We start from the raw sequence: 27257 nt of genomic DNA, 5'->3' as shown, positions 1-27257 counted from the left end.
TTGTGTCCATAGATTATAGAATATGTTACTAATGCCTTCTTCTTGAGAAGAGAAATCTCACTTGCCAAGGTATTTAAATACTTGATGTCTCACTGGGAGTGTAGCAATGGTACTTTACTTACTTTTTAAACAAATACAAAATTTTAAAAATAAACATTCTTAACATGATTTGTACATTTACAAAGAACAATGTTTAAATCTATTGACAGCTCAGGGAAAGGAATGAAATGTATTATTCTTCATTTTGCACACACAAATTCAATGATTGTAAAAATGTTTATGTGAATCCATTATGTCCTAAGAAACAAAAAAAGGAAACTTGTGCCAGAGATGAATGTGACCACTGAATGTCTCTGCATCCACTGAAGCCACTAAATTGCAAAGCAAATCCTTCCACACTGGTAACAATTGAGAAATATTTCCAGGTACTTTGCATCTGCCTGTCACTTACACTTGCCTGTTCAATCATTTGACAATAGTGACACCTTTCACATTCTACAGGTACAAGACCATAGACCATAAGACATAAGGGCAAAATTATGCCATTTGGCCCATCGAGTCTGCCCCACCATTCCATTATGGCTGATTTATTATCTCTCTCAACCACACTCATCCTGTCTTTGCCCTGTAACCTTTGACCCCTTCACTAAACAAGAACCTATCAACATCTACTTTAAACATACTTGATGACTTGGCCTTCAGTGTCTGTGCCAATGAATTTCACAGTTTCACTGCCCTCTAGCTAAATAAATTCCTCCTCATCTCAATAGATTCTATAGGGATATCCTTCTATTCCGAGGCTGTGGCCCTCTGGTCCTAGACTCCCCCCACTATAGGAAACATCCTCTCCACATCCACCCTATCTAGGTCTTTCAATATTTGCTGAGATCCCCATTCATTCTTCTAAACTCCTTAAATGTTCCTCACATTAACCATTCCACTCCCGGAATCACTCTTGTAATATTTAACTCATGAGGTTTGAGTAGTGTAAAGTTCATTTATACCTCAATTTGATGTTGATTTAACACTCAACATTCACCTTGCAGAGGCTGCAATTGTTTTTAACCTTATAGTAAATTAGAAATAAGTTTAAAACTATTAGTGTTTCTCTCCTTCCGCCTAACATCTGAAATTTCAGTTTTTGCACAGATGTGGATTAAAGTCCAAGTAGTAAGTAGATATCAAGTAGATACATATTGGAGACATGGAATCATTCTTCAGCTGATTATACAACACCTTCCATACTCTGAAAACAAAGAACACAAAAACGTGAGTAAGTCATGTGTAATGTTTGAAAGATTAGCAGAGAAAAGTTTTGGAAATTGTTTATAATGGTTGTTGAAATGAAGCAAACAATTGCTTTAAACTTTAGAACATTAATTTCCCAAAGCATGTTATTAGGTTCGTATGAAAGGATCACTGTTTGTTGGGATTGAGGTTTTTATTCTGTGTGTATTAACACTGGAGCTATAATCACGACTGACAAGTTCATTATTATCTTTTCCCATTCTTGTTCATTTTGAGAAGGCTATGGCAAATTAGATTCTTGCCCCATCCAGTCTGTGCGGTTAGAGAGAATTAAGTGGAACTTCCTATCAAAGGAGGGGTTCCCAACTCTGGGGTCCACAGACCCCCAGCTCAATAGTATTGGTCATAGCACAAAAAAGGCTGGGAACACCTTTCTGAGTTGTGTTCAGACTTGGGTGTGTAATTTGGAAAGCAACCTGGATTTGGTGTTATTCCATTTATTTCTCCATTGGTCTGAGAGATTTAACCTCCTGAAAACCCCAAGCCTTTCTTTAATCAACAAGGCATGTCAGGAGTGCGCTGGATTGTTCTCTGCTTGCCTGGATGCAGGTAGCTCCAGCAATGCCCAAGAATGTTGACACTCTCTGGAGGGCAAGTTAGTCTGTTTGATTGACATTCCATCGGCCTTATTAAACCTTTATTCCTCCCACCAGTGGCACTCTGACTGCAGAGTCCTCACAACTGCAGATACCAACACAGCTCCCAAACCTGTGACCTCAGTCGCCAAGGACAAGGGCAGAGACAGATGGGACCACCACCACACATAGGCTCCCTTCCAAGTCACACACCATTCCAACAAGAAAATATATTGCCATTCCATTCGACGTGGAAACCATAGAAAGGGTGCAGAGGAGATTTACAAGGAGTGTTGCCTGGATTGGGGAGCATGCCTTATGAGAATAGGTTGAGTGAACTCAGCCTTTTCTCCTTGGAGTGATGGAGGATGAGAGGTGACCTGATAGAGGTGTACAAGATGATGAGAGGCATTGATCGTGTGGATAGTCAGAGGCTTTTCCCAGGGCTGAAATGGCTAGCACGAGAGGGCATAGTTTTAAGGTGCTTGGAAGTACTGTAGGTATAGAGGAGATGTCAGGTGTAAGTTGCTTTTTTTTTTATTAACACAGTGAGTGGTGAGTGCGTGGAATGGGCTGCCGGCGACAGTGGTGGAGGCGGAAACGATAGGGTTTTTTTTTAAAAGAGACTCCTGGATAGGTACACAGAGCTTAGAAAAATAGAGGGCTATGGGTTAGCCTATGTAATTTCTGAGGTAAGGACACGTTCGGCACAGCTTTGTGGGCCGAAGGGCCTGTATTGTGCTGTAGGTCTTCTATGTTTCTATGATCTAAGTCCTGGAATTTCCCATCTAGCAAAACTGTGGGAGCAACTTCACCAGAAGGATTGCAGTGAAGATGATCGACCCAATACTGTTCATCTCAAGGGTATTACCATGGGTACAATTAGTAGGTTTGCCAGCAACGCACAAGTCCTGAAAGATTATCTTTGAAAAACTTGATAAAGAAAAACTGTCATTTGTTGCCACAAGTGGTGTGGCCAAAGTGCAGTACACATATACTCTAATGAGTCCATATTTGACTCTGTATGTCACTTAGAAAACAGTCCTGTTAAGTTGTTGGAGAACAATCGACTAAAAGAACTCAAAGGGTTGAGCAGCATCTGTGGGAGGGAAGGAATTATGGACATTTTGGGTTATGATGCAAAGATTTGGATCCAAAATCAAATGATTGAATGGCAGAAGGGACTCCTCTTTTTAATGGTCTAAAATGTTGACAATTCCTTTTCCTCTGCAGATACTACTTGTCGCACTGACTTCCTCTAGCAGATTGTTTGCTGCTCCAGATTCCAGCATCGGTAGTCTCTTGTAACTCCCGGGTTAAACTCTTAACAACTTGTATTTTAACAGCACTTTGGATGTGTCAAGGCACATCACATGACCATTCTAATATGGCTACATAAAGTGATATCAGGATACCGCCCAAGAGTAGAAATTAGTATTCGGCCCATCATGCCTGCTCCACCATTCCATCATGACAGATTTATTATCCCTCTCAACCCCATTCTGCTGTCTTCTCCCTGTGACTAATCAAGAACTAAACAAACTCCTCCTTAAATATACCCAATGACTTGGTCTATACAGCCATCTGTGGTAAATCACCACCCTCTGGCTAACAAAGTTGTTCCTCATCTCGACGTCCCTCAATTCTGAGGCTGTGCTCTCTGGTCCTAGACTGTGCCACTATTGGAAACATCCTCTCCATGTGCACTCAATCCAGAACTTTCAGTATTCAATGGGTTTCAATTAGATTCCCTCCCCTCCCATTCTTCTAAACTCCAGCAAGTACAGGCCCATGCTATCAAATGCTATTCATATGTTAACCCTTTCATTCTTGGATCATCCTCTGGACTCTCTGCAATGCCAGCACATCCTTTCTCAGATGAGGGACCCAAAACTGCTCACAATACTTCAAGTGCGATCTTATAATGCCTCAGAATTACATCCTTGCTTTTGTATTCTAGTCCTCTTGAAATTAATGTTAACATTGCATTGCCTTCCTTACTAATGACTCAACCTGCAAATTCACCTTTGGGAATCCTGCATGAGGACTTCCAAGTCCCTCCGCAACTCTGATTTTTGAACTTCCTCCCCATTTACAGAATAGTCCGCAACTTTATTCCTTCTGCTAAAGTGTGTGACCATGCACTTCCTTACATTATATTCCACCTGCCACTTATTTACCCATTATCCCGATCTGTCAAAGTACTTCTGCAGGCGCCCTGTTTCCTCAACACTGCCTGCCCTTCCGCCCATCTTGGTAAATTACGGAAACTTGGCCACAAAGACATGAATTTCATCATCCCTATATTCTCTCTTCAGGACCTCCTCCCTTTTCCCACCTATGTTGTTGGTACCAATATATACCAAGACTTCTGGCTGTTCATCCTTCCACTTTAGAACGCCATGGATCCAATCCAAGATATCCTTGACCCTAGCTCCTGCAGGACAACATATCATCCGTAGGTCTCTTTCACATCCACACAAACTGCTTTCTGCTCCTATAATTATGGATCCCCTGTCACAACTGTACTCCTCTTCTTCTCCCCTCACCTTCCCTTCTGAGCCCACAGAACCAAACTCAGTGCCAGAGAACTGGTCACTGTGGCCTCCCCATGGCAGGTCATTCCCCCTAGTATTGAGGGGGAATGGCTACAGGGGTACTCTACGCTGCTTATTCCCTTTCTCTCTCCTGACAGTCACCCAGGTACCTGCCTCCTGCAACTTAGGGGTGACTATGTCTCCGTAGCTCCTAGCTACGATCCCCTTATTCTCCTATATGATCCAAAGGGTCATCAAGCTGCAGTTCCAGGTCCTTAACACGGTTTCTAAGGAGCTGCAGCTCAATGCTCTTTCTGCAGATGTAGTTATCGGGGAGACTGGCGGTGTCCCAAATTTCCCACATCACACTCAGGGAACATACCACTGCCTCCGGATCCATCCTCAGTGCACTAGCTATGTACTAGCAGAAAAGAAAGTTACTAGAAACTTTCTTACTTACTTAAAAGCTTCACCTGTGCTTGTGCAAGCCTGTTCTTGCCTAAGCCTGTTGAGCCAAAGCCGGACCACTCTAACAATGCCTCACTCCAACAACAGCCGCTCTGCTTACACCTTTTCTTTTTATTGGCTCCGCACTAATTGCCGCCCGTCAAGAAAGAAAGCTGAAAAGTTCCTGAGCTCTTTTTAAACCTCACGCTGTGTCACCAATGAACGACCTTTCGCGCTGATTGCCGCCTGCTGAGGGATGAATGACGAGGACCTTGGTTACAAGTAAGTTACAGGGGAGCATCTTAAAGGAGGGGGGGCACAAGAGATTCTGCTTGTGCTGGAGCAACTCACACACATAAAATGCTGGAGGAATTCAGCGGGTCAGGTAACATCAATAGAGGGAAATGGAGAGTTCATATTTTGGGACAGGGCTCCTCATCAAGACTGAGAGTGGGGGGGGGGCTCAGAGGTTTAGGGAGAAAACTCCAACTGAAGTCCACTGCTATGATGCAAGCGTAGCATGGAGATCTCAGAAAAGTGTATGGTCTAGTACTCACTTTCAGTTGTACACCATTGGTAGGCTTGTTTTCCTCCTGGTAGCTGTTATTATAATAATGATCCATCATTACGTCTTCATCGTTGTTATCATCATTTATTTGAAATACTCTGCTCAAGATCTTTGGAGCAAAGAAGCTCAGCACAATGATGGTTGTTCCAATGAGTAAAGTCAACAATGCTGTGATAATAGAAAGAGAAGAGATAAACTGCTTTAAACTTTTCAAATTTCTGTAATTCTGTATAAAGGTTTCACAAAACATTGATTAATTCTCTCTCTGCTGCAGAGAATCTTGTGGTGGTGGGTTTTTCTTTAACATCAGACATGAACCAACCTCATGTCCGGTCTTGGTTACCAACGGCCAGGACCCATCATTTCCCCAATCCTGATTGGCTGGCCATTAGGCAGGCTCAGGGTGAAAGCTTTCCAGGCCCAAACAAATACTTTACCAACATTGGCTCTCCCATTTCAATTGGCCATCCTATTCCCATACTGAGAGGTCTGTCCATGGCCTCCTCCACTGCTACAATAAGGCCAAACTAAGGCTGGAGAAGCAACACCTCATATTCTGTCCGGGTAGCCTACAACCCAATGCAAAGAATATCAATTTCTCTAACTTCTGGTATTTATTCTCCCATGCCCACTTCTCTTTTTTGCTACCTTCCTTTCTGGTCACTCCCTCAGCCCTTCTCTTCTCCTTACTTGTCTGTCACATCCCACTGATGTCCTTCCTCCTTCCCTTTATTCCACATTGCACTGTCCTCTCCTATTAGAATCTTCCTTCTTTAGCAATTTAGCTCCTCCACTTATCACCTTAAAGCTTCTTACTTCATTCCCCCCCTCATCCCCCCTTTCTCCTCTGCCCAGCAATTCACCTTCTCCCTCACCCGTTTTCACCTATCACTTGCCAGCTTGCACTGCTCCCCCTCTCCCCTCCTTATTCTGGCTTCTTCCCCTTCCTGTTCAGTTCTGAAGCTTGAAATGTTGACTGTATTCCCCTCCATAGATGCTGTCTGACCTGCCAAGTTCCTTCAGCATTTTGTGCGTGTTGCTTTACTACCCATGGAGAAGAATTTGCTACCTCACTCTGGCCTGCCCCACCCAGTTCTTTGTTAAAATAGCTCAGAAACTGGTTTTCCTTGAAAAATTATCTTGAGGCAAGGTTGTGTACGTGGTTCGGTGCAAGAATAAACGCTGAATTCCACATTTGTTGACAGTCAGCCTTGTTATCTCACATTTCCAGTTTCAGTATTTTCTTCTTTCTTGTTAATTGTCTCCCATGTGGACCTTCTCCTGGCATATCTTTTATTTTTTAGTAACTCTCACCCACTCTCCCTCAACTGATTCCATTATTTTAATTGTTCATTATCACTGGTCTTCATCACAACGGCTGCCTCACCCAGTGGCAGTTTTCTAGCACTTCCAGTTATTCTGGCAACAAAAATGAAAGCTTTCCTCTCTTCCTTCCCTTGCTCCCATGGTCCACACTCTTCTCCTATCAGATTCCTTCTTGTTCAGCCCTTTAGCTTTTCCACCTATCACCTATCTTTTTACTTCATCCTCCCACTCCCTCACCCACCTCCCTCCTCCATCCCTTCTATCACCTGCCAGCTTGTATTTCTTCCTCTCTCCCCTTCTTTTTTATTCTGGCTTCTTTCCCCTTCTTTGATACTCTTACTAATCAAGAACCTCTGCTTTAAATGCACCCATCAGCTGGGTTGGTGCTCACCTGTTGCCAATGACAGCCAAAAGGATGGGCCAAGAGCACTTTCCAGCTTCACTTGGTCAAACTGAATAGCACAGAGTGGTGCCTTCCTTGTTGTGCCAAAGGAGATGACTGAAAATATCATGAAGAAACCAGATACCAGTGTCATATAGGCTCCATATAAAAGGACATTGATCCACAGCAGGATATTGGCCAGCATCCAAGCAACAAGGGCAACCCTGGGAAGGAAGAGAAATAAAAGAAATTTACACCTTTAATAATTAACTTAATGACATACATCTTTCTTTTGTACAACTTGGAACAAAGGGGTTAAGCATGGCATGGTAGTATAGTGCAGCAGCTGGCACAATGCTTTACAGTGCCAATGACTGGAAGATGGGCTTCACTTTCTGCTCCTGCTAGTAGGGAGTCTGTATGTTTTACTGGTGACCATGTTGGTTTCCTCTGGATGTTTCCGTTTCCTCCCACATTCCAAAAAAAACATGAGGGTTAGGGTGAGTAAGTTGTGGACGTGCTTTCTTGGTGTGGAAGCTTGGCAACTCTTGTGGGCTGTACACAGCATATCCTCGAACTGTTTGGACCGTTCATGCAGACGATACATCTGTTTCTATGTTTTCATGTACATTGACAAAATAAGCAAATCTAATCTTTAAAATAAAGTTTGGTTTTAAGGAGCCCCTTCCAAATCTCCAGGGTCACAGCACCCAAAAAGCAATAAAGTGCAGCAGAGTAGTGATTAGTGCCACACTTTTACAGAGCCAGCGATCCGGGTTCATTTCGCACTGCCCTCTGCAAGGAGTTTGTACACTCTCCCTGTGACTGTGTGGGCATCCTCTGCATACTCTGCATATTCCTAAGAGACATATGGGTTAGATTAGTTGTGGGCATGCTAAGTTGGCGCCAGAAGCATGGTGACGCTTGTGGGCTGCTCCCTGCACATCACAAAAGGTGCTGCAAATAGCACATTTCACTGTTTCAATGTAACAAATAAAGCTAACCTTTTCTCTTTCAATTGTAAGGGTTAGATTCACTGTTTCCTCAAATATTTAATCAAGGCTTCTAAAGTTACTTATTAAAGGTGATTCATCGTTACTTAACGCCGTGAACTTCACAGTCATATTGAATTCAATTAAGTGATGCGCAGCCAATAGGCTCCCTTCACAACACTTCCAGCTCTGTCACATTTATTCCAAGTTTCTGATCTTCCGATAATGGCCAAATCTTTCCTGTAGGTTAGGCCTGTGTGCTTAGTAATTGTTTGTCCATAATTTGTTGCTTAATTTAGACCCAAGGTGCACACAAAGTGCTAGAGGAACTCAACAAATCAGGCAGAATCTATGGAGGGGTTTAAACTGTTGATGTCTTGGACCAAGTTCCTTCATCAGGATTGGAAAGGACGGCGAAGCCAGAATAAAAATGTAAGGGAGGGGCCTATTTCTGTTTTGTGTTACACAATGACTCCATGATTCTATATTACTTGTTACCATGTGAAAATGCATGTCCTCCTTGCCAATGCTAGTTTGGATTTTGCCAGAACCTTTCAGCTCCAAACCACATGCTGTTGCTGGCTGAATTGAAGGTGGTTATGAGTCAGCATATAGGAAGGAGACTGAAAATCACCACCACCGGTTTCGGGCACAGTTATAAACACAAGTCTTATAGACCAGTGGTCCCCAACCACCGGGCCGCAAAGCATGCGCTACCAGGCCACGAGGAAATGATATGATTTGGCGATAGAAGTCAGCTGCACCTTTCCTTATTCCTTGTCACGCACTGTTGAGCCATTATGCATGCAAGGTCATTACCCGCGCGTCATCCATGTCAGCGCGGGAAGATCAACTCCTCGAGCTTGCAAATGACAATGGGCTGAAAAGTACGTTTGACATAACATCCCTGCCGGCATTCTGGATCAAAGTCAAGACTAAATATCCTGAGATAGCCAGGAAAGTACTGAAAACGTTGCTTCCATTTCCAACATATCTCTGCAATGAATGCAACGAAAACCAAATTGCGGAATAGACTGGACATAAGGAACCCCCTTCGAGTATCGCTGTCTCCCATCACCCCTCGATAGGACCATCTTGTTGCAGGGAAACAAGACCAGGGCTCCCACTGATTCAGTGATATTGGTGTGTTGCAATGATTTTATATGTTCATATGGGGAAAATGTGTGCTGGTGTTTAATATCCAAACATAGAAACATAGAAACATAGAAAATAGGTGCAGGAGTAGGCCATTCGGCCCTTCGAGCCTGCACCGCCATTTATTATGATCATGGCTGATCATCCAACTCAGAACCCAGCCTTCCCTCCATACCCCCTGACCCCTGTAGCCACAAGGGCCATATCTAACTTCCTTTTAAACATAGCCAATGAACTGGCCTCAACAGTTTGCTGTGGCACAGAATTCCACAGATTCACCACTCTCTGTGTGAAGAAGTTTTTCCTAATCTCGGTCCTAAAAGGCTTCCCCTCTATCCTCAAACTGTGACCCCTCGTTCTGGACCTCCCCAACATTGGGAACAATCTTCCCGCATCTAGCCTGTCCAATCCCTTTAGGATCTTATACGTTTCAATCAGATCCCCCCTCAATCTTCTAAATTCCAACGAGTACAAGCCCAGTTCATCCAGTCTTTCTTCATATGAAAGACCTGCCATCCCAGGAATCAATCTGGTGAACCTTCTTTGTACTCCCTCTATGGCAAAGATGTCTTTCCTCAGATTAGGGGACCAAAACTGCACACAATACTCCAGGTGTGGTCTCACCAAGGCCTTGTACAACTGCAGTAGTACCTCCCTGCTCCTGTACTCGAATCCTCTCGCTATAAATGCCAGCATACCGTTCGCCTTTTTCACCGCCTGCTGTACCTGCATGCCCACTTTCAATGACTGGTGTATAATGACACCCAGGTCTCGTTGCACCTCCCCTTTTCCTAATCGGCCACCATTCAGATAATAATCTGTTTTCCTATTTTTGCCACCAAAGTGGATAACTTCACATTTATCCACATTAAATTGCATCTGCCATGAGTTTGCCCACTCACCCAACCTATCCAAGTCACCCTGCATCCTCTTAGCATCCTCCTCACTACTAACACTGCCACCCAGCTTCGTGTCATCCGCAAACTTGGAGATGCTGCATTTAATTCCCTCATCCAAGTCATTAATATATATTGTATATTTTATATTACTTATACTTTATATTTTAAACGTTACTTAAAATGTTATGATGCTATTGACTTATATAACCATATAACAATTACAGCACGGAAACAGGCGATCTCGGCCCTTCTAGTCCGTGCCGAACGCTACTCTCACCTAGTCCCACCAACCTGCACTCAGCCCATAACCTTCCATTCCTTTCCTGTCCATATACCTATCCAATTTTTCTTTAAATGATAATATTGAACCTGCCTCTACCACTTCTACTGGAAGTTTGTTCAACACTTACTTCAAGCTCCCCTGTCCTCCCCTGATAATTGACTTATCACTATATTCATGCAAGGAAAATATGCGCTGTGTGTTTAATATTAAATTCATTAGATAAACCCTTTTAGAAACGAAATTGAGTGTATTAGCCACTTATCACCTATATTCCGGTCGTGATTAACACCACACCCCCACCCCCATATAGAATTGCCAAAAACGATTTATAGAAAAAATTGGCATGTACATGCATGCGCAAATCACGAATGCACACTGGTGCCTGTGCAAGGCTTCATGGTCATTGTAGTCTCCCTGGGTAAATAATGTATTTGACTGCTACTCTTGTCCGTTGGCAACCCTACCCGCCCCCCCACCCCCCCCCGGTCAGCTGGTCCACAAGAATATTGTCGATATGAAACTGGTCTGCAGTGCAAAAAAGGTTGGGGACCCCTGTTATAGATAAGACTTTTCCTTCTCATCTGGTTTCACCAATCACCTGCCAGAATGTATTTCTTCCCCCTCCCATCTTATTCTTGTTTCTTTCCCCTTCCTTTTCAGTCTTAATGAAGAGTCTCAGCTGAAATGTTAACTACTTATTCCCCTCCCTAGCTGCTGCTTGACCTGTTGACTTCCTCCAGCATTTTGTGTGTGTTCTTTGCTTTGTTGTGTAACTTACCACATTGTAGCTGAGGCATATGTACCAGAGACCTTGTACTGTGCGTAAACACCACAGGGGCTGTTTGGAGTGAACTTTTCTGCCACATACAAGATTGGATCTGGAAGACCCCTCTCCAGCCCCTTGCGATACTCGTTTTCATAGCTTTTTCCATTCATCCACAAAAATTCTTCATTGTAATTGATAGTTTCATTCAGCTGGCTTTGAGGGAGCCCTGCAAGAAAATTATCAGGAGATATTGAATAACCTCATTGTTCCCTTGAGGTTTAGCCTTATGACGAACAGATTACTTCCCTGAAATGTGATGGAAGCAAGTAAGAGTTTGTCTACAGTACTGGTCATTCCTAAATACACTCAGTGGCCACTTTATTAGATACACATGTATACCTGCTCATTAATGCAAATATCTAATCGGCCAATCATATGGCAGCAACTCGATGCGTTAAAGCACGCAGACATGATCAAGTTGTTCAAATGTTGTTCAGATCAAACATCAGAATGACAAAGAAATGTGATCTGGGTGACTCTGACTGTGGAATTATTGTTGGTGCCAGATGGGGTGATTTGAGTATCTCAAAAACAGTTGATCTCCTGGGGTTTTCAGTCTCTAGAGTTTACAGAGAATTGTGTGAAAAACAAAAACAAAACATCCAGTGAGTGGCAGTTCTGTGGGAGAAAATGCCTTGATAATAGAGGTCAGAGGAGAATGGCTAGACTGGTTTAAATTGGCATGGAAGTGACATTAACTTAAATAACCATGCATTACAACAGTGGCGAGCAGAAAAGCATCTCGAAATGCACAATATATTGAACCTTGAAGTGGATGGACTACAGCAGCAGAAGACCATGAACATACACTCAGTGGCCACTTTATTAGGTACAGGAGATTTCCAATAAAGTGATGAAAGGTGATGACTGAGTACATATCCTTCTCTATACATTCCGAGTGATTATGCAAACTCTTCTATTTAATAAAGTGTATTTAAATTTTCTCTCTGCTTGTATGTCATTAATGCAAAACTCCTGGCCGTTGAGCCAATTATTAGTAAGTTCAACACTTATATTTAAACAAACTAAAATTAAAATCCAGTTTGAAAAACCATTAAATTAGCTACATCCATCTCTGCTGCCACGTCCTACATCATACCACATGCATTTCACTCATGTGTGCTGTCTCCACTGACAGATTAAAGATTAGCTTTATTTGTCACATGTACATTGAAACATCAAAACATACAGTGAAATGCATTGCTTGTGGCAATGACCACCATATTAGGGATGTGCTGGGGTTTGCCAGCAAGTGTCGCCACACTTCTGATGCCAGCATAGTATGCCCACAATTTAGTAATCCTGACCCTAAGCTAACGTTGGAATGTGGAAGGAAACTGGATTGCTGTCACAGTGGGAACGTACAAACTCCTCAAAGACAGCAGCAGGAATTGAAACCCGATCTTACAGCTGGCAGTGTAAAGAGCTGCACCAGCTGCTGCCCTAATGTGCTGCCCCCCGGCACTTGACTCTATTAATGAACTGTCACGATTTTTAAGATTCTTGATTTCAACACATTCCATAGTCTTACCCTTCACTTGTTCCATAACCTCCTCCAGAATTACAGCCTTATCCCTGCCTCTCTAACCTTGGGCCCTTGAATGTTTTTTTAACTTTATCACTCTACCACTGGCAGCAGGAGCTTTGGCTGCCAGGCACCGAAATTGAACTCCCTCCCTAAACCTTTCCCTCTTTCTCAACTCTTCCAAGGTCTTGCTTAAGACTTGATAAACTTTTGGTGTCATAAGTAGCTTATTGTCATATTTGATTGATAGCATTCTTGCAAAGCACTTTGAGATAATTTTCAATGTTAAAGGTGAGAGTTGTTATTCCTTGGCTTAGACTGAGAATGCTGGCCATTGGAACTCCTTTGTTAGGTCTTGTTGATAGATTCCATTCCCTCAGAAGAATTTTACATTAATCTGACATCTTTCATTCTCAATCTGATTTTTTTTCAAATCCCAGCACACAAATAGTCAGATTTATTAAATTCACTTTTGCAATTTGCTCTGGAATTGTTGTCGAATAGCATTAGGATGTTTGTCCCTCCAAATCCACACCAGCTTTCCTTTCAGCAACTTCAGCTTTCTCTTTCCCTTGCTCTTTCCTCACAGCCCTGTTTATGCCTATCAGATTTCAGAGAAGTTTATTGTCATATACAGCAGGGTGCAATGGAATTCTTTGCTTGCATGAAACTTCTGAAAGCCCTAATCACCTTCTTCCACCGCTCTCGCAGGTAGTGAGTTTAGGTAATATTTTAAAATCCAGAACAGACCCTTCTGGCCCAACAAGTCACACCACTCAGCTGCCCACCTATTTGACCTTAGCCCAATCACAGGACCAATTATTCTACTAACCAGTATATCTTTGGACTGTGGGAGCGGGTGAACATATGAACTCCTTACAGAAGGCGTCAGAATTGAACTCCAACACTCCGAGCATCAATTTTCACCTGCCTCCCCCCTCTGAGTTTTACCAATCACTTTAAACCTCTGCACTGACCCAAAGCACCCGGTCTTCACACCATTGGTTAATAGAAACTGTTTCTCTCTGTCAACTTTCATTAAACCCATCAAAATTTTGTGCCAAGCCTGGGTTCCTGATCTAATATCACAGTCATGCTCGGCAGACAACGAGGTACAGAAGCCCTACCTTTTAGGGTTATATTTACTCCTGACAATCCAACGTGAAGCCCGACTTCTGCCTTGACATTCGTTCTGCTGAATGATTTATACGTTGTGTTCACTGTGGCAAATCCTCTTTCCCAGTTTGTGGTGAAATTAACAACTGCAAGAGAAATAAATGATATGATTGAAGTCCCCCATCATTCATGAAAAAAATTCTTCAAAGTCAAGTTTATTGTCAGATGCACAAGTCTATGTGTGCACAGGTGCAATGAAAAACTTACTTGTAGCAGCATCACAGGCACATTGCATCAAATAAACAGTATACACAAGAAAAACATAAATTTAACATAAATTATGTGCAATTTTTACAGGAAAGGACACAATTAGAATAAAAAGAAGAAAGTCCATTTTAGTGTAAAACGGACATTGTAGCGATCAGGGTTTTGCCCGTTGGTTCAGGAATGAAAGTGGCTGTTCTTGAACTTGGTGGTGTGGGATTTCAGGCTTCTGTACCTTCTGTCTGATGATAGCTGTGAGAGATGGCATCAGTAGTCCTGCTTCATTGGATCGTAACTGACCAACATGCCAAGGAGGTTCTAATCTAAACCAAAGTGTAATTTTGTGTTTCTCTATTTTACTTCCAAGTCATCATGATTATGCTCGGAGATTTTCTGTCATTAGCTGGAAATACATCAAGTCGCAGTTTCCTTCCTGCCAGATTTCTCAGGCACCTGAATTCAACAGTGTCGCTCTAACTGCTACCCTACTGCGGCACCCTGTGGGTTAGGGCCTTAGCCTCTAGAGTGTAGGAGAATCAGCGGAGATGTGATAGGGGTATACAAAATTATGAGGGGTATCGTTAGGGTAAATGCGAGCAGGCTTCTTACATGGCGGTTGGGTGAGAAAAGAACGTGGGTTAAGGGTGAAAGGTGAAATTCTTACGGGGAACATGAGGGGGAACTTCTTCACTCAGAGGGTGGTGAAAGTGTGGGAATGAGTTGCCAGTGCAAGTATGGATGCAGGCTCAATTTGAACATTTAGGAGAAATTTGGATAAGTACATACTGTGTAGCTATCCAAATTTCTGTGCATACTGTAGATGGGAGTGGCAGGGAGGGATATGATTCGGGTGCAGGTTGATGGGACTAGGCAGTTTAGTAGTATGGCATAGATTAGATGGGCTGAAAGGCCTGTTTACGTGCTGTAGTGCTCTGTGATTCCCATTCATTCAACCTGTAAAAGTGTTGTGTAAAGTATAACATTTTGCCTGGCCGCTTATACTTAATCCTTGCATATTCATTATGTAAAAATAACTGTTCCTTTATCATTTGCGCAAGGATTTTTTGTTGTTAGTTCGGTAAACTTGAAGTTAATTTTCACAGATGCCTGCAGCTGATCACTGGGTTTATCTGCTGCCCTCTCCTGGAAACACATGTTACTGTATACAGTAATACCTGTCTAATACTCCACACCATATGAGTGATATTGCTGTGTTTTTACTGTGGAAAGGAGATGTGCCTAATTATTAAGCTGGGGATTTCCCAGAGGCACATTTCTCCTGAAATTGTGAATTTCCTTTTATAAAGTACACTTTTAAGATATTATATAATTGTTTTTATTTTTAGGCTGAATTTCCCCTCGAGTCTAGCTACTGTGGTGTGCTGTAACGTTACAGGAACAGGGCTGAACAATTTACATCACTTGAAAAAGTCTGCAAAACTACTTATGTATTGTGGAGGCTTTCAGTATTGAAGAAATTGGACTAACACATTGCGCTTTTTGTTTCAACTTTGAAGCCACCGAGTCTGTTTCCTTTTCTTTTGTTGCAAGTTAGTGGAGGCATAGAGTCATACAGCACAGAAAAAGGCCCGTTGCCCCACCTTTCACATGCCAACTAAGATGCCCATCTAAGCTGGTCTCACAGGGTGCCGCAGTAGTGTAGCAGTTAGAGCGACATCGTTACAGTTCAGGACAACCTGAAGTTCGGAGTTCAATTCTGATGCCATCTGTAAGATTTGTACGTTCTCTCTAGGAACCGCGTGTAATTCCTCCGGGAGCTCCAGTTTCTTCCCACAGTCTGAAGCCATTCTGGTTAATGGGTAATTCAGTCATTGTAAGTTGTCCTGTGATTAGACAGGTAGGTTGCTGGGTGGTACAGCGTGTTGGGCCAGAAGAGCCTGTTCTGCGCTGAATCTCTAAGTAAATTGGCCTATGTCTGCCCTATATCCCTCTAAGCCTTTCATCCAAATATCTTTTAAAAACTTTAAAAATTTATTTTAGATCTGGTATGACTGAATACACTTTGTGCTCGTGACACTAGCCCAGCCTGAAGATTCATTGGTTCTAAGAGAATCCGATGAATGAAAAACATACAAATATATTTTTTCCGGGGATTCAGTGCTCAAGCCTGCTCCACCATTCCAACAGATCACGGCTGACTATAATCTCAACTCTGCTTTGCCATCCACCCTCGATAACCTCTTGTCTGCCAGTAATCTAGCAACCTCTGCCTTAGAAATATATGAATTGTTGCAGTTAATTAACATGGACAAGAGGTTAATCCTAATATTATCCATGTTTCTTGTTTAAGTGCAGTAATTCCTGGGTCTGAGAGAAATAAACATAAGACCATAGGACCATTAGCCCAGCAAGTCTACTGTACCATTCCATCATGGCTGATTTATTATCCCCCCCTCAACCCCATTCTCCTGCTATGCTTCTATTAGTGGGAGAACCTTGAATGAGGGGACATAGCTACAAGGTTGGGGAGATGTCATTTAAAACTGGCGTGCACAGGAAACCTTTCTCACAGCCCTGTTCCTGTGATGAATCCCTTTAAGTCTTTACTCCAGAAGGTTGTTGAGGCTAGGTAACTGGTGATATCCAGAGGACGTAGGTACACTTTTGGAAGGTCAGGAAATTAAGGAACATTGGGAATTGGCACAGATAAAGGGACAAGGCCCAGGGACAGATCGGGGCCATCTCAATGGTCCAAATGAGCTATTCCTGCTCCTATTTTCTTGTGCCCTGGGTTTGCCTAAACAGAAATACTGAGTTAATTCTTCACCAGTTCCCTCCCCCCGCCACCTCCACCTGACTGCTGCTCTCACTGTTAACCTGGATCCCTTTCAGAAGGGGAACCCCAACACACAGCACCGCACCAATATGGGGTTAGAGAACCCATACTTTGAACAGATGACAAATCATCAATAGAACATCATTCTATTCCACAGCAAGTGACAGCATATCAGTTAGTTAATTTCAACAACCCCATGAGCCGCGAGGTAATGTTGCATATTTATAAAACCCTAGTTAGACCACACTTGGAATACTGTGTTCAGTTCTGGTCACCTCATTATAGAAAAGATGTGGGAAGTTTAGTGAGGGTGCAGAGGAGATTTTCCAGGATGCTGCCTGGATTAAAGAGCATGTCTTAGGAAGATAGGTTGAGCGAGCTAGGGATTTTCTCTTTCGGTCAAAGGAGGATGAGATGAATTGATAGAGGTGTACGAGATAAGGGGCATAGATAGAGTGGACAGCCAAAGACTTTTCCCAGGACTAAAATGGCTAATACAAGAGGGCATAACTTGACGGTGATTGGAGGAAAGTATGGGGGAGATGTCAGAGGTGAGCTTGTTTGTTTGTTTTGGTTTTTTTAACACAAGCAACACATTTCACTATATGTTTTGATATACATATGATAAATAAACTTGAATCTTGAAATATTCACTCTCTCCACTGTGATTACAGGGAGTTCCATCTTCAAAAAGCTCTGCAGATCACTGTTTAAGAAAGGCTCCAAAAATAAACCAGAAAATTATAGGCCAGTGAGCCTGATATCAGTAGTGGGAAAGTTATTGGAAAATATTCTAAGGGACTGGATATATGAATATTTAGATAGACATGGACTGATTGAGGATATTCAGCATGGCTTCATGCATGGTAGGTCATGCCTAACCAATTTTAGAGTTGTTTGAGGAAGTTACCAGGAAAGTTGCTGAAGGCAAGGCAATGAACGTTGTCTACATAGACTTTAGCAAGGCATTTGAGAAGGTCATGGGTTAAGCATGAAAGGTGAAAAGTTTAAGGAGAACATAAGGGGAAACCTCTTCACTCAGAGCTGTGAGAGTGTGGAACATGCTGCTAGTGCAAGTGGTGCATGGGAGCTCGATTTCAACACTTGAGAGAAGTTTGGATAGGTACATGGATGGCAGGGGTTTGGAAAGCTATGATCCCAGTGCAGGTCAATGGGAGTAGGCAATTTAAATCATTTAGCATGAACTAGATGGGCTGAAGGGCCTGTTTCTGTACGTTTCTATGACTCTGACACTATCGTTACGCTGCCCGCACCACTGAGACTTGCGATCCCCACCACTGAAAAAGACAAGAAGCCCACTGCTCCAGCTTCACCTCCATACTGACCAGGAAGCATCTCACTGCCCTTTTATCATCAATGGGATTAAATTCTGGCAATTTCACAGCACTGTGGGAGGACTCTCTTCAGCAGGAAAAGAACATCAGTGTGCCTTACTGTGCCAATGTGTGGTTAGTGAACTCATGCAGGCACTCAGATGACAAACAACCAATCAAACCTCATTCATTCATAGCAAGCAACAGCATACCAATCAATTTCGGCAATCCCACGAGCTGTGAGGTCACATTGTCTTTCTTTATTTAGAAATACAGCATGAAAGAGGCCCTTCCAGTCCAACGAGCCGCACTGCCCAAGGACCACCTATTTAACACCAGCCTCATCACAGGACAATTTACAATGACTAATTAGCCTACTATCCAATGCGCCTTTGGGCTGTGGGAGGAAACTGGAGCACTCAGAGGAACCCCATGCACTAACAAGGAAAATGTACGAACTCCTTACAGATGGTGCTGGAATTGAATTCTGAATTCTGGAAAGCCATGAGCTGTAATGGAGTCATGTCAGCTGCTGACGTTGCATCTCTACAAAACCCTAGTTAGACCACACTTGGCATATTGTATTGTGTTCAGTTCTGTTCACCTCACTAGGGGAGGGATGCAAAAGCTTTAGAGAGGGTGCAGAGCTGAATTACCAAAATGCTGCCTGGATTGGAGAACAATGTTTTAAGAAGATAGGTTGAGCATGCTAGAACATTGCCTTCGGCTGCAACGTCACTACTCTGGAATTCCCTCCTTAAACATCTCTATTGCTCTCCCCTCCTATAAGACACTACCTTAAACCTTATCTATGCTACTCCAAAGAGTGCTATTCTTGCCCTTGGCCGTTAGGCTCTAATGAGTCAACCTGCAGTGGAGAAGTGATAACTCCCCTCCTGTTAGACTGTTTGAAGTAACTTATTTCTTTCTTTTCTTCTAATATTTGTATATCTGTGCACTTGTAATGCTACTGTGACACTGTGATTTCCTTTGGGAATGATAAAGTACCTATCTTTCAACAGACCTCTCAGCCTCCCATATTTTTTGTCTTAAGAATTGCTACACAATCAATGTAGAATGACGTTAACAAGAGTTGATACTCACCGACAATAACAACTCCAATAAAAAGACTTAGAGTTACTTTCATAAGCCCATGAAGTCTCTGTAAAATGATCACAGAGTTTTAGCACAAAATACCATCCACTAACCAAGAATGCAGATGTTACAATGACTGTTCTTTACCAATATATCAATTATAATGTACATGGAAACCAGTAGATTGGTCAAACAAATCTTAGTGATACATTTATTTATTAATTTATGTTTGTTACTACAATGCCATCACACAAGGTCTTTATTCTTTTTTTCTTTTTAAACCTTTGTATTAATTTTCAAAATTATAAACACAGTAACAAAGTTGATACAAAGAGATAGAATAATTTTAATAAGCATATAAAAAAAGGATTTTAAGTAACATAGGTGTAACAGACTTCCAAAGTCATAATGAAATTAGTCATAAAAAAAGAAAAAAAAATATAAACAAAGAAAAACCCCCAAAAGAAAAGGAGGAAAAAACCCCAAAAAGAAACAGAACAAAACAGGGCTAGACCAATATCTTGAATCAGACAAGTTCAGTAATGTCGTCAACTCTGCTCCTCTATTCATATAATTTAAGTTAATAAAAAAAAGATTCAGAAAGGTCAAACAAGGTCTATTCCAAACTTCCCTAGTACTGAGGAAGCAGTAAAAAAGTCAACCATATTGGTAGGTCCAAAGATTGTTAAGGTACTATACAATCAATGAAATACCGTGGATAGAATTGGAAAATAATCAAAAAGCCAAAAGGATTGTTGGACTTTATACACAGAGGACAGGAGCAGAAGAGTTATAGAGCAATATAGCACAAATGCAGGCCCTTTGGTCCAACTAGTTCATGCCAACCACATTGCCCACTGAGCTAGTCCTAATTTCCTGTGTTCGGCCCATATCCTTCCAAACCCTACCTCTCTATGTACTTAACCAAGTGCTTCAAAATGTGGACAGAAGATACGTTCAAGTTATAGAAAACATAGCATAGGCCACATGAGAAATACTATAAAACGCAGCTGGCCACCAGATGCAATGGACTTGTAGTGTTGATTTAGCAGAAAGCTACCGCTAGATCAACATCAAGGTAGCAGAGCGATTGGCGCAATGCTATTACAGCTCAAGGCATTCTGGAGTTCAGAGCTCAATCCTGGTACTGTCTGCAAGGAGTTGGTACGTTTCCCCGTGAACTGCATGGGTTTCTTCCGGGTTCTTCAGTTTCTTCCCATAGTCCAAAAACCTCTAATTAATTCTCCTGTGTTCTATGTGTTATATATCCTTTGTATGTTCTCAGTTCCCTATTAATCTAGTCATAGGTTAAAGACCATGTGGCCACCAAGAGTCTTGGGCAGAGTGTCTGCATCCACCTAAATCAGGAAGTGGAGCTCTTACAGACAATCACACTGACTCTAACGTTGTTGTAGTATACGAAAGCTGCTCATATCAATGGCTTTTACTTCAAGTTAGATAATGTTCAAATAAATAGATTTTTTTTAATATTTCAGTTAGAGGAATGGCACAATTAAAGTTTTGTGACTACAATCATTCATAGCATTTCAAATTAATTACAGTGGATTCCAGTTAGTTAGGACACATCAAGACCAATACGTTTGGCTCCATTAAGCAACTACACCAATTATCTGAATTTTCATGGAAATAGTTAAAAAAGGTATTTTTAAAAAAAACAAACTACTGTTTAACTGATTAATAAATTATGTATTGATGTGAATACAGAACCAATTAGAACACTACCAGTATCACTACGTTACTATAAAGCTGTATATTAGTTCATAATGAGTACCGACAGAGGAATATCATCTAGTAAATGCTGGCATAGTGCTCAATTGGTAAATTATCCATTCTTAGCCCCTTAAAACATTGATGTTTAACACTTTTTCCAATAACCAACAATTTTTAAAATTAGTTCCTGACATACAAACATAGAAAACCTACAGCACAATACAGGCCCTTTGGCCCACAAAGCTATGCTGAACATGTCATTACTTTGGAAGTTATCTAGGTTTCCCATAGCCCTCTATTTTCCTAAGCTCCATGTACCTATCCAGGTGTCTCTTAAAAGTCCCTATCGTATCCGCCTCCACCACTGTCACTGGCAGCCCATTCCACACACTCACCACTCTTTATGTAAAAAACTTACCCCAGACGTCTCCTCTGTACCTACTTCCAAGAACCTTAAAACTGTGCCCTCTCGTGCTAGCCATTTCAGCCCTGGGGAAAAGACTCAACTATTCACACGATCAATGCCTCTCATTATCTTGTACACCTCCATCAGGTCACCTCTCATCCTCCATCGCTCCAAGGAGAAAAAGCTGAGTTCACTCAACCTATTCTCATAAGGCATGCTCCCCAGTCCAGACAACATCCTTGTAAATCTCCTCTGCACCTTTTCTATGGTTTCCACATCCTTCCTGTAGTGAGGTGACCAGAACTGAGCACAGTACTCCAAGTGGGGTCTGACCAGGGTCCTATATAGCTGCAACATTACCTCTCAGCTCCTAAACTCAATCCCACGATTGATGAAGGTCAATGCACCGTATGCCTTCTTAACCACAGAGTTAACCTGCACAGCAGCTTTGAGTGTCCTATGGACTTGGACCCCAAGATCCCTCTGATCATCCACACTGCCAAAAGTCGTACCATTGATACTGTATTCTGCCATCATATTTGATCTACCAAAATGAACCACCTCACACTTATCTGGGTTGTACTCCATTTGCCACTTCTCAGCCCAGTTTTGCATCCTATAACCTCTGACAGCTGTCCACACTGTCCACAACACAGCCAACCTTTGTGTCATCATCAAATTTACTAACCCTTCCCTCCACTTCCTCATCCAGGTCATTTGTAAGAATGACAAAGAGTCGGGGGTCCCAGAACAGATCCCTGAGGCACACCATTGGTCACAGACCTCCATGCAGAATATGACCCATCTAAAACCACTCTTTGCCTTCTGTGGGCAAGCCAGTTCTGGATCCACAAAGCAATATCCCCTTGAATCCTATGCCTCCTTACTTTTTCAATAAGCCTTGCATGGGGTACCTTATCAAATGCCTTGCTGAAATCCATATACGCTACATCTACTGCTCAACCTTTAATGTGTTTAGTCACATCTTTAAAAAATTCAATCAGGCTCATAAGGCACAACCTGCCTTTGACAAAGCCATGCTGACTATTCCTAATCATATTATGCTTCTCCAAATGTACATAAATCTTGCCTCTCAGGATCTTCTCTATCAACTTACCAACCACTGAAGTAAGACTCACTGGTCTAAAATTACCTGGGCTATCTCTACTCCCTTTCTTGAATAAGAGAACAACATCTGCAACCTTCCAATCCTCCAAAACCTTTCCTGTCCCCATTGATGATGCAAAGATCATCACCAGAGGCTCAGCAGTCTTCTCTCTCGCCTCCCACAGTAGCCTGGGGTACATCTCATCCCGTCCCGGAGACTTATCCAGCTTGATGCTTGACATATTTGAACAACACAGAGCTATGCAATCCTTTGCTTTCTTTGAATTTGATAGTGTTGCATGTTTGTAACAAAGGAAACTATCTGACGTGACACAATAATAAAGCTCTCTTTCACAGGCATTGTAGATATTATCTGCACAAAGTTGTTGAAGCGGATTGAGGGGTTTTGTAGATCTCCTTGCATCTGCACTTACGTATCAGCACTACCTTTCTCACTGTGTGCTTTCTTGAATTTAATGTACTGCCTGTGTGTCCATCGAGACAACCAACCATCTGTTGCTTTGAAATCTTCGTGATCCAGCTTCTTAGCTAGCTCCTCTGACCTTTGACTTGTGTTTCAACATTGGTGTACACACACACACACTCCTCGTCCAGTTACAATGGAAAACCATTGACTAAGGGCCTCTTCAGCATCTGGATCCTTAATTTCATGATTTCATTTTTGGGATGTTCTCTGTTGTCCCTTGTCCCTTGCGTGATACACATTATTCCCGCAGTTTACCTTGCTGATGTATCAAGCATGCAATTGTAGATTTCGGCATTTATGTTATCTCTGCTAGTGGGCGATAAGTAGCATTAGGCGGATGGCTTTGGTTCGGTAGGGTAATACTTTTGGCTAATGTCAAATCTTTTATTGGCAAGAGTTGCAAAAAATTTTAAGTCAAAATAAAAAAAAGAAAATGTTCAAAAATTATTGTTTTTTGAGTTAGCGTCCGTTGGCCCAAATGGACAACATAACACAAGCACACACAACTGTTCGCTCTAAGCATGGTGTAGTGTCAAACGGCCACACAAGTGCTCGTGACCGCCATTGCCTGCCCCAATTAAATGGCATAGTGTTCCAAATAAATGTAGGGAATCCCAGCTATTTTCTCAATTTGTTTTTGTTCTTTAAGTGTTGTCCCAAATAAGCAGCTGCCCTAATTAAGCAATGGCCTAATTAACTGGAATCCACTGGGTAAATTTTCAGCAATAGGTCTCTTGTTCCACTTGGAAAAGCTTCCCACTGTTGAGCACATTTACAAGGGCAGCAGAAAGGCCACAAGAAAGCAGGATCCATCATCAAGGACACCCACTATCCAGGCCACGCTCTCTTCTCAGTGTTACTATTGGGCAGGAGGTATAGGAGCCCTAGGTTCCACCCCAGCAGGTTCAGCAATAGCTATTATCCTACAGTCATCAGGCCCCTGAGCCAACGGGAAAAACTTCACGCACCTCAACTCTGAACTTGCACCTCAACCTATAGACTCACTTTCAAGGACTCTATAAATTACATTCAAAATATTATCTATCTATCCACCCATCATTTGCACAATTTCTCTTCTTTTGCACATTGGGTTTGTTTGTCACTCATTAATTATGTATAGTTTTTTTATGAAGTCTACTGTATTCCTTTATTTTCTTGTAAATGCCTGCAAGAAAATGAATCTCAGAGTATCAAATCGTGACATGCAAGTACTCTGATCATGAATTTACTTTGACTATAAAAATGAAAGGAAACAAAGTCCTTTGAATTAGATTCACATCCTGCCTTGAAATAGCTCAGGGTCTGGGTCAGACTGAGTCAAGGGTTGAGATATCTAAAATAGTTCCACAGTTGGTTGTCCGCCTGATAAGAACATTGAGGATATAAAATTTGAGTCTTCACTCATCTGGTGCGGAGGTATTCATTGTGCAGTGTCAGACTGGACTTGTAGTATCATGAGCAGATTTGGATCCCACATCTAAGAAAGGATGTGCTGCTATGAGAGAAAGTCCAGAGAAGGTTCAGGAGAATGATCCCAGGAATTTAAGGGTTAATATATGAGGAGTGTTTGATGATTCTGGGCTGTACTCAGTGGATTTAGAAGAACTGGGGGCAGGGAAGGGAATCTCATTGAATCCTATTGAATGTTGAAAGGCATAGACAGAGTGGATATGGAGAGTATGTTTCCGAGAGTGGGGGAGTTTAGGAGAAGGCACAACCTCAGAATAAAAGGATGTCCATTTAGAACAGAGATCATAGGAATTTTTTTAGCCGGATGGAATTCATTGCCACAGATGGCTGCAGAGACCAAGTATATTTGAAGTGGAGTTTGATAGGTTCTTAATTTGTAATGGGCATCAAAGGTTATGGGGAGAAGCAAGGAGAATGCGGTTCAGAAGGATAATAAATCAGCCATGATGAAATGGCGAGGCAGAGTCGATGGGCCAAATGGCCTAATTCTGTTCTTATGTCTTATTATGGCATCCAAGTATAGAAGGAAACAGTCCAAACCATCTTAACTCTATGAAATATCTATTCATTGGTCTCAACGTATTACTCTTTCTGCATAATACATCTTCTCTACTTCCCTTACAGACCATAATCTCACTGCTTTTCAAAATTAACTTTATCATCTCACAGATTCTTTTAATGAGGTTCATGCTACTCATGACAAACATTTCTGCCTAAAGAAGCAGTTGGTTTGTATTATTTTTATCCAAATTCTTCATTATTTCTTTAATATTAAATCCATATAAATCTTCCCTTAAGCAATGACCAGATTTGAGAATCCACCCAATTCAGGTTTCCCAACTTGGGGTCCTCGGACTCCTTGGTTAAATAGTAGGCGTCCATGGCATAAACAAAAGGTCAGGAACCTCTGATCTAAAGCCTTTGATTAAATAACTCTTCCTTGATAATTCCCAAGTTATTTTTTAAAACAGTGAATAAAACGCCAAACGATAGAAGTACTTACTTCAGTTCCACGAATGCCGATAAGTACAATGAGAAAAGCTAGCAGGAAGACTAAAAATATGATAATAACCACAATTTGTATGGTGTTGAACACGACTGGAGCCCGTGCTATTGGATAGAAGGGGTAAAGGCCATCATAAAAGGTCATCTTTGCTGTCTCGAGTGGTTGCCTGGAAATGAATGATATCAATACGAGAATCAGAATCTCTTTATTGCAAGTTCTGAGAAACATACCAGAATTGATTGTGGTTTGCAGCCAAGCATTAAACACAGGACATCATAACAGACAACACAATAGCAGCAAACAAGTTACAAGACAGTAGCGTAAACAGCCATGAGCAATAACAGTTTGATTGCGGTCACATGTGCAAATTCAATGAGTAAATTCAATAAATGCCTAGGCAAACTGCATAGATGTTAAACTGCATCTCAGGTTCTTGACTGGATAAGTTTAAAGTTAGCAAATACGTTGGAGGGAGAGAGATAGAAAGATTAAGTCTCCATCGTCTCTGCCTGACCTATAGAATGTTTCCAGGATTTTTAAAGAGGCAAATGTCCCGGAGTTCAGCAAAGAAGTATAACATGTTTGGAGAAGTAAATCTTCATGCAGTTTGATCTTGACAGAGTTAAACTGGCCATCTGCAACATTTCTGTTTTATTACATTAGATGATTTATTCACAAAGCGTTGTGCTTCTGACCATGGATAATGGGACCCATAAGTTTTACTTTCTACTCTGTAGCGTTCAGCGGATCTCCAGTTACAGCTATACAAAATGAAAGAACGGTCGATGTTAAATATGTAAAATACGACTATAAGATAAACCAGGCAGCGACTCAAGAAGTCTGCTCACCATCAATTTCGTGAGGGATTATAAGGGACACGGTAATGATTGCTGGCTTTCCCATCGACACTCGAATCCCAAGTATTATTAAAGTAGGCTCTTCCTTCATTCAACACACACAAAATGCTGGAGGAACTCAGCAGGCCAGGCAGCACTTTGTGTGATTACCTCATTTGTGATTGTCTTCCTTCACTCAAGCTGTCTAGCTTGTCGAATATTCACTCTACATTCTCCAGTCCTGTTTTTATTCAATTTAAGAACGCGTCGTTTTCAATGAGCGGGTGGCTAGTATAAACCTGTGTTTTATTAAATCTTGATTTTCGCGAGAACTATTCTCACAGACATTCCACAGTTAATCTGCGCAGCGAGAAGCCCCGAGACCTTCAAAATCAAACAGCATAACACTCATTTCTCCATCACGTTATACTCTTTTGTTGAACCTCTTCGGGACATTTGCCTCTTTAAAATATCATTAAACTATTTATATACATTATCCATTTCATTTTACCAAACAAGATCCTCGTGAAATACAGTATTACTGAGTGCAAGACAATAGTTTTTCGTTTTCTCGTTATATCTACGTTCATAAACAGGCACTCACCTCGCTTTAGCAGAGAAAACGCTTTCAGTATGAACAAGAGGTAGCTTTCTTTGGCAGCTTCGCCGCACGATTTCGGAGTTATTTTATAGTCATTCGTTCCCCTATCCTTTAGAATTATGCAAATATTGTTCCTCCCCTCGAAGGCAGCGAGAGGAATGGAATCCAGGCGGTGGAGGACTTT

The 27257-nt window shown here is 41.8% G+C and overlaps 1 protein-coding gene across 1 annotated transcript; it reads right to left on the bottom strand.

The window, feature by feature from the left end:
- Positions 1-74: 74 nt before the first annotated feature.
- LOC134358353 (dual oxidase maturation factor 1-like) lies at positions 75-27229 on the bottom strand. The gene is made up of 8 exons (XM_063070481.1): positions 27077-27229; positions 25634-25802; positions 19439-19496; positions 13951-14085; positions 11251-11464; positions 7153-7367; positions 5425-5603; positions 75-1246 (listed from the first exon to the last, which is right to left on the bottom strand). The coding sequence occupies exons 2-8, from the start codon at positions 25778-25780 to the stop codon at positions 1226-1228; spliced, it is 969 nt and encodes a 322-aa protein (XP_062926551.1). The 5' UTR covers positions 25781-25802; positions 27077-27229; the 3' UTR covers positions 75-1225.
- Positions 27230-27257: the final 28 nt, after the last annotated feature.

This window comes from Mobula hypostoma, chromosome 18 (assembly GCF_963921235.1).
Source record: "Mobula hypostoma chromosome 18, sMobHyp1.1, whole genome shotgun sequence".
Taxonomy (NCBI): domain Eukaryota; kingdom Metazoa; phylum Chordata; class Chondrichthyes; order Myliobatiformes; family Myliobatidae; genus Mobula; species Mobula hypostoma.
Note: the sequence above shows the minus strand (reverse complement) of the source record. Positions and strands in the feature narration are given on the sequence as shown.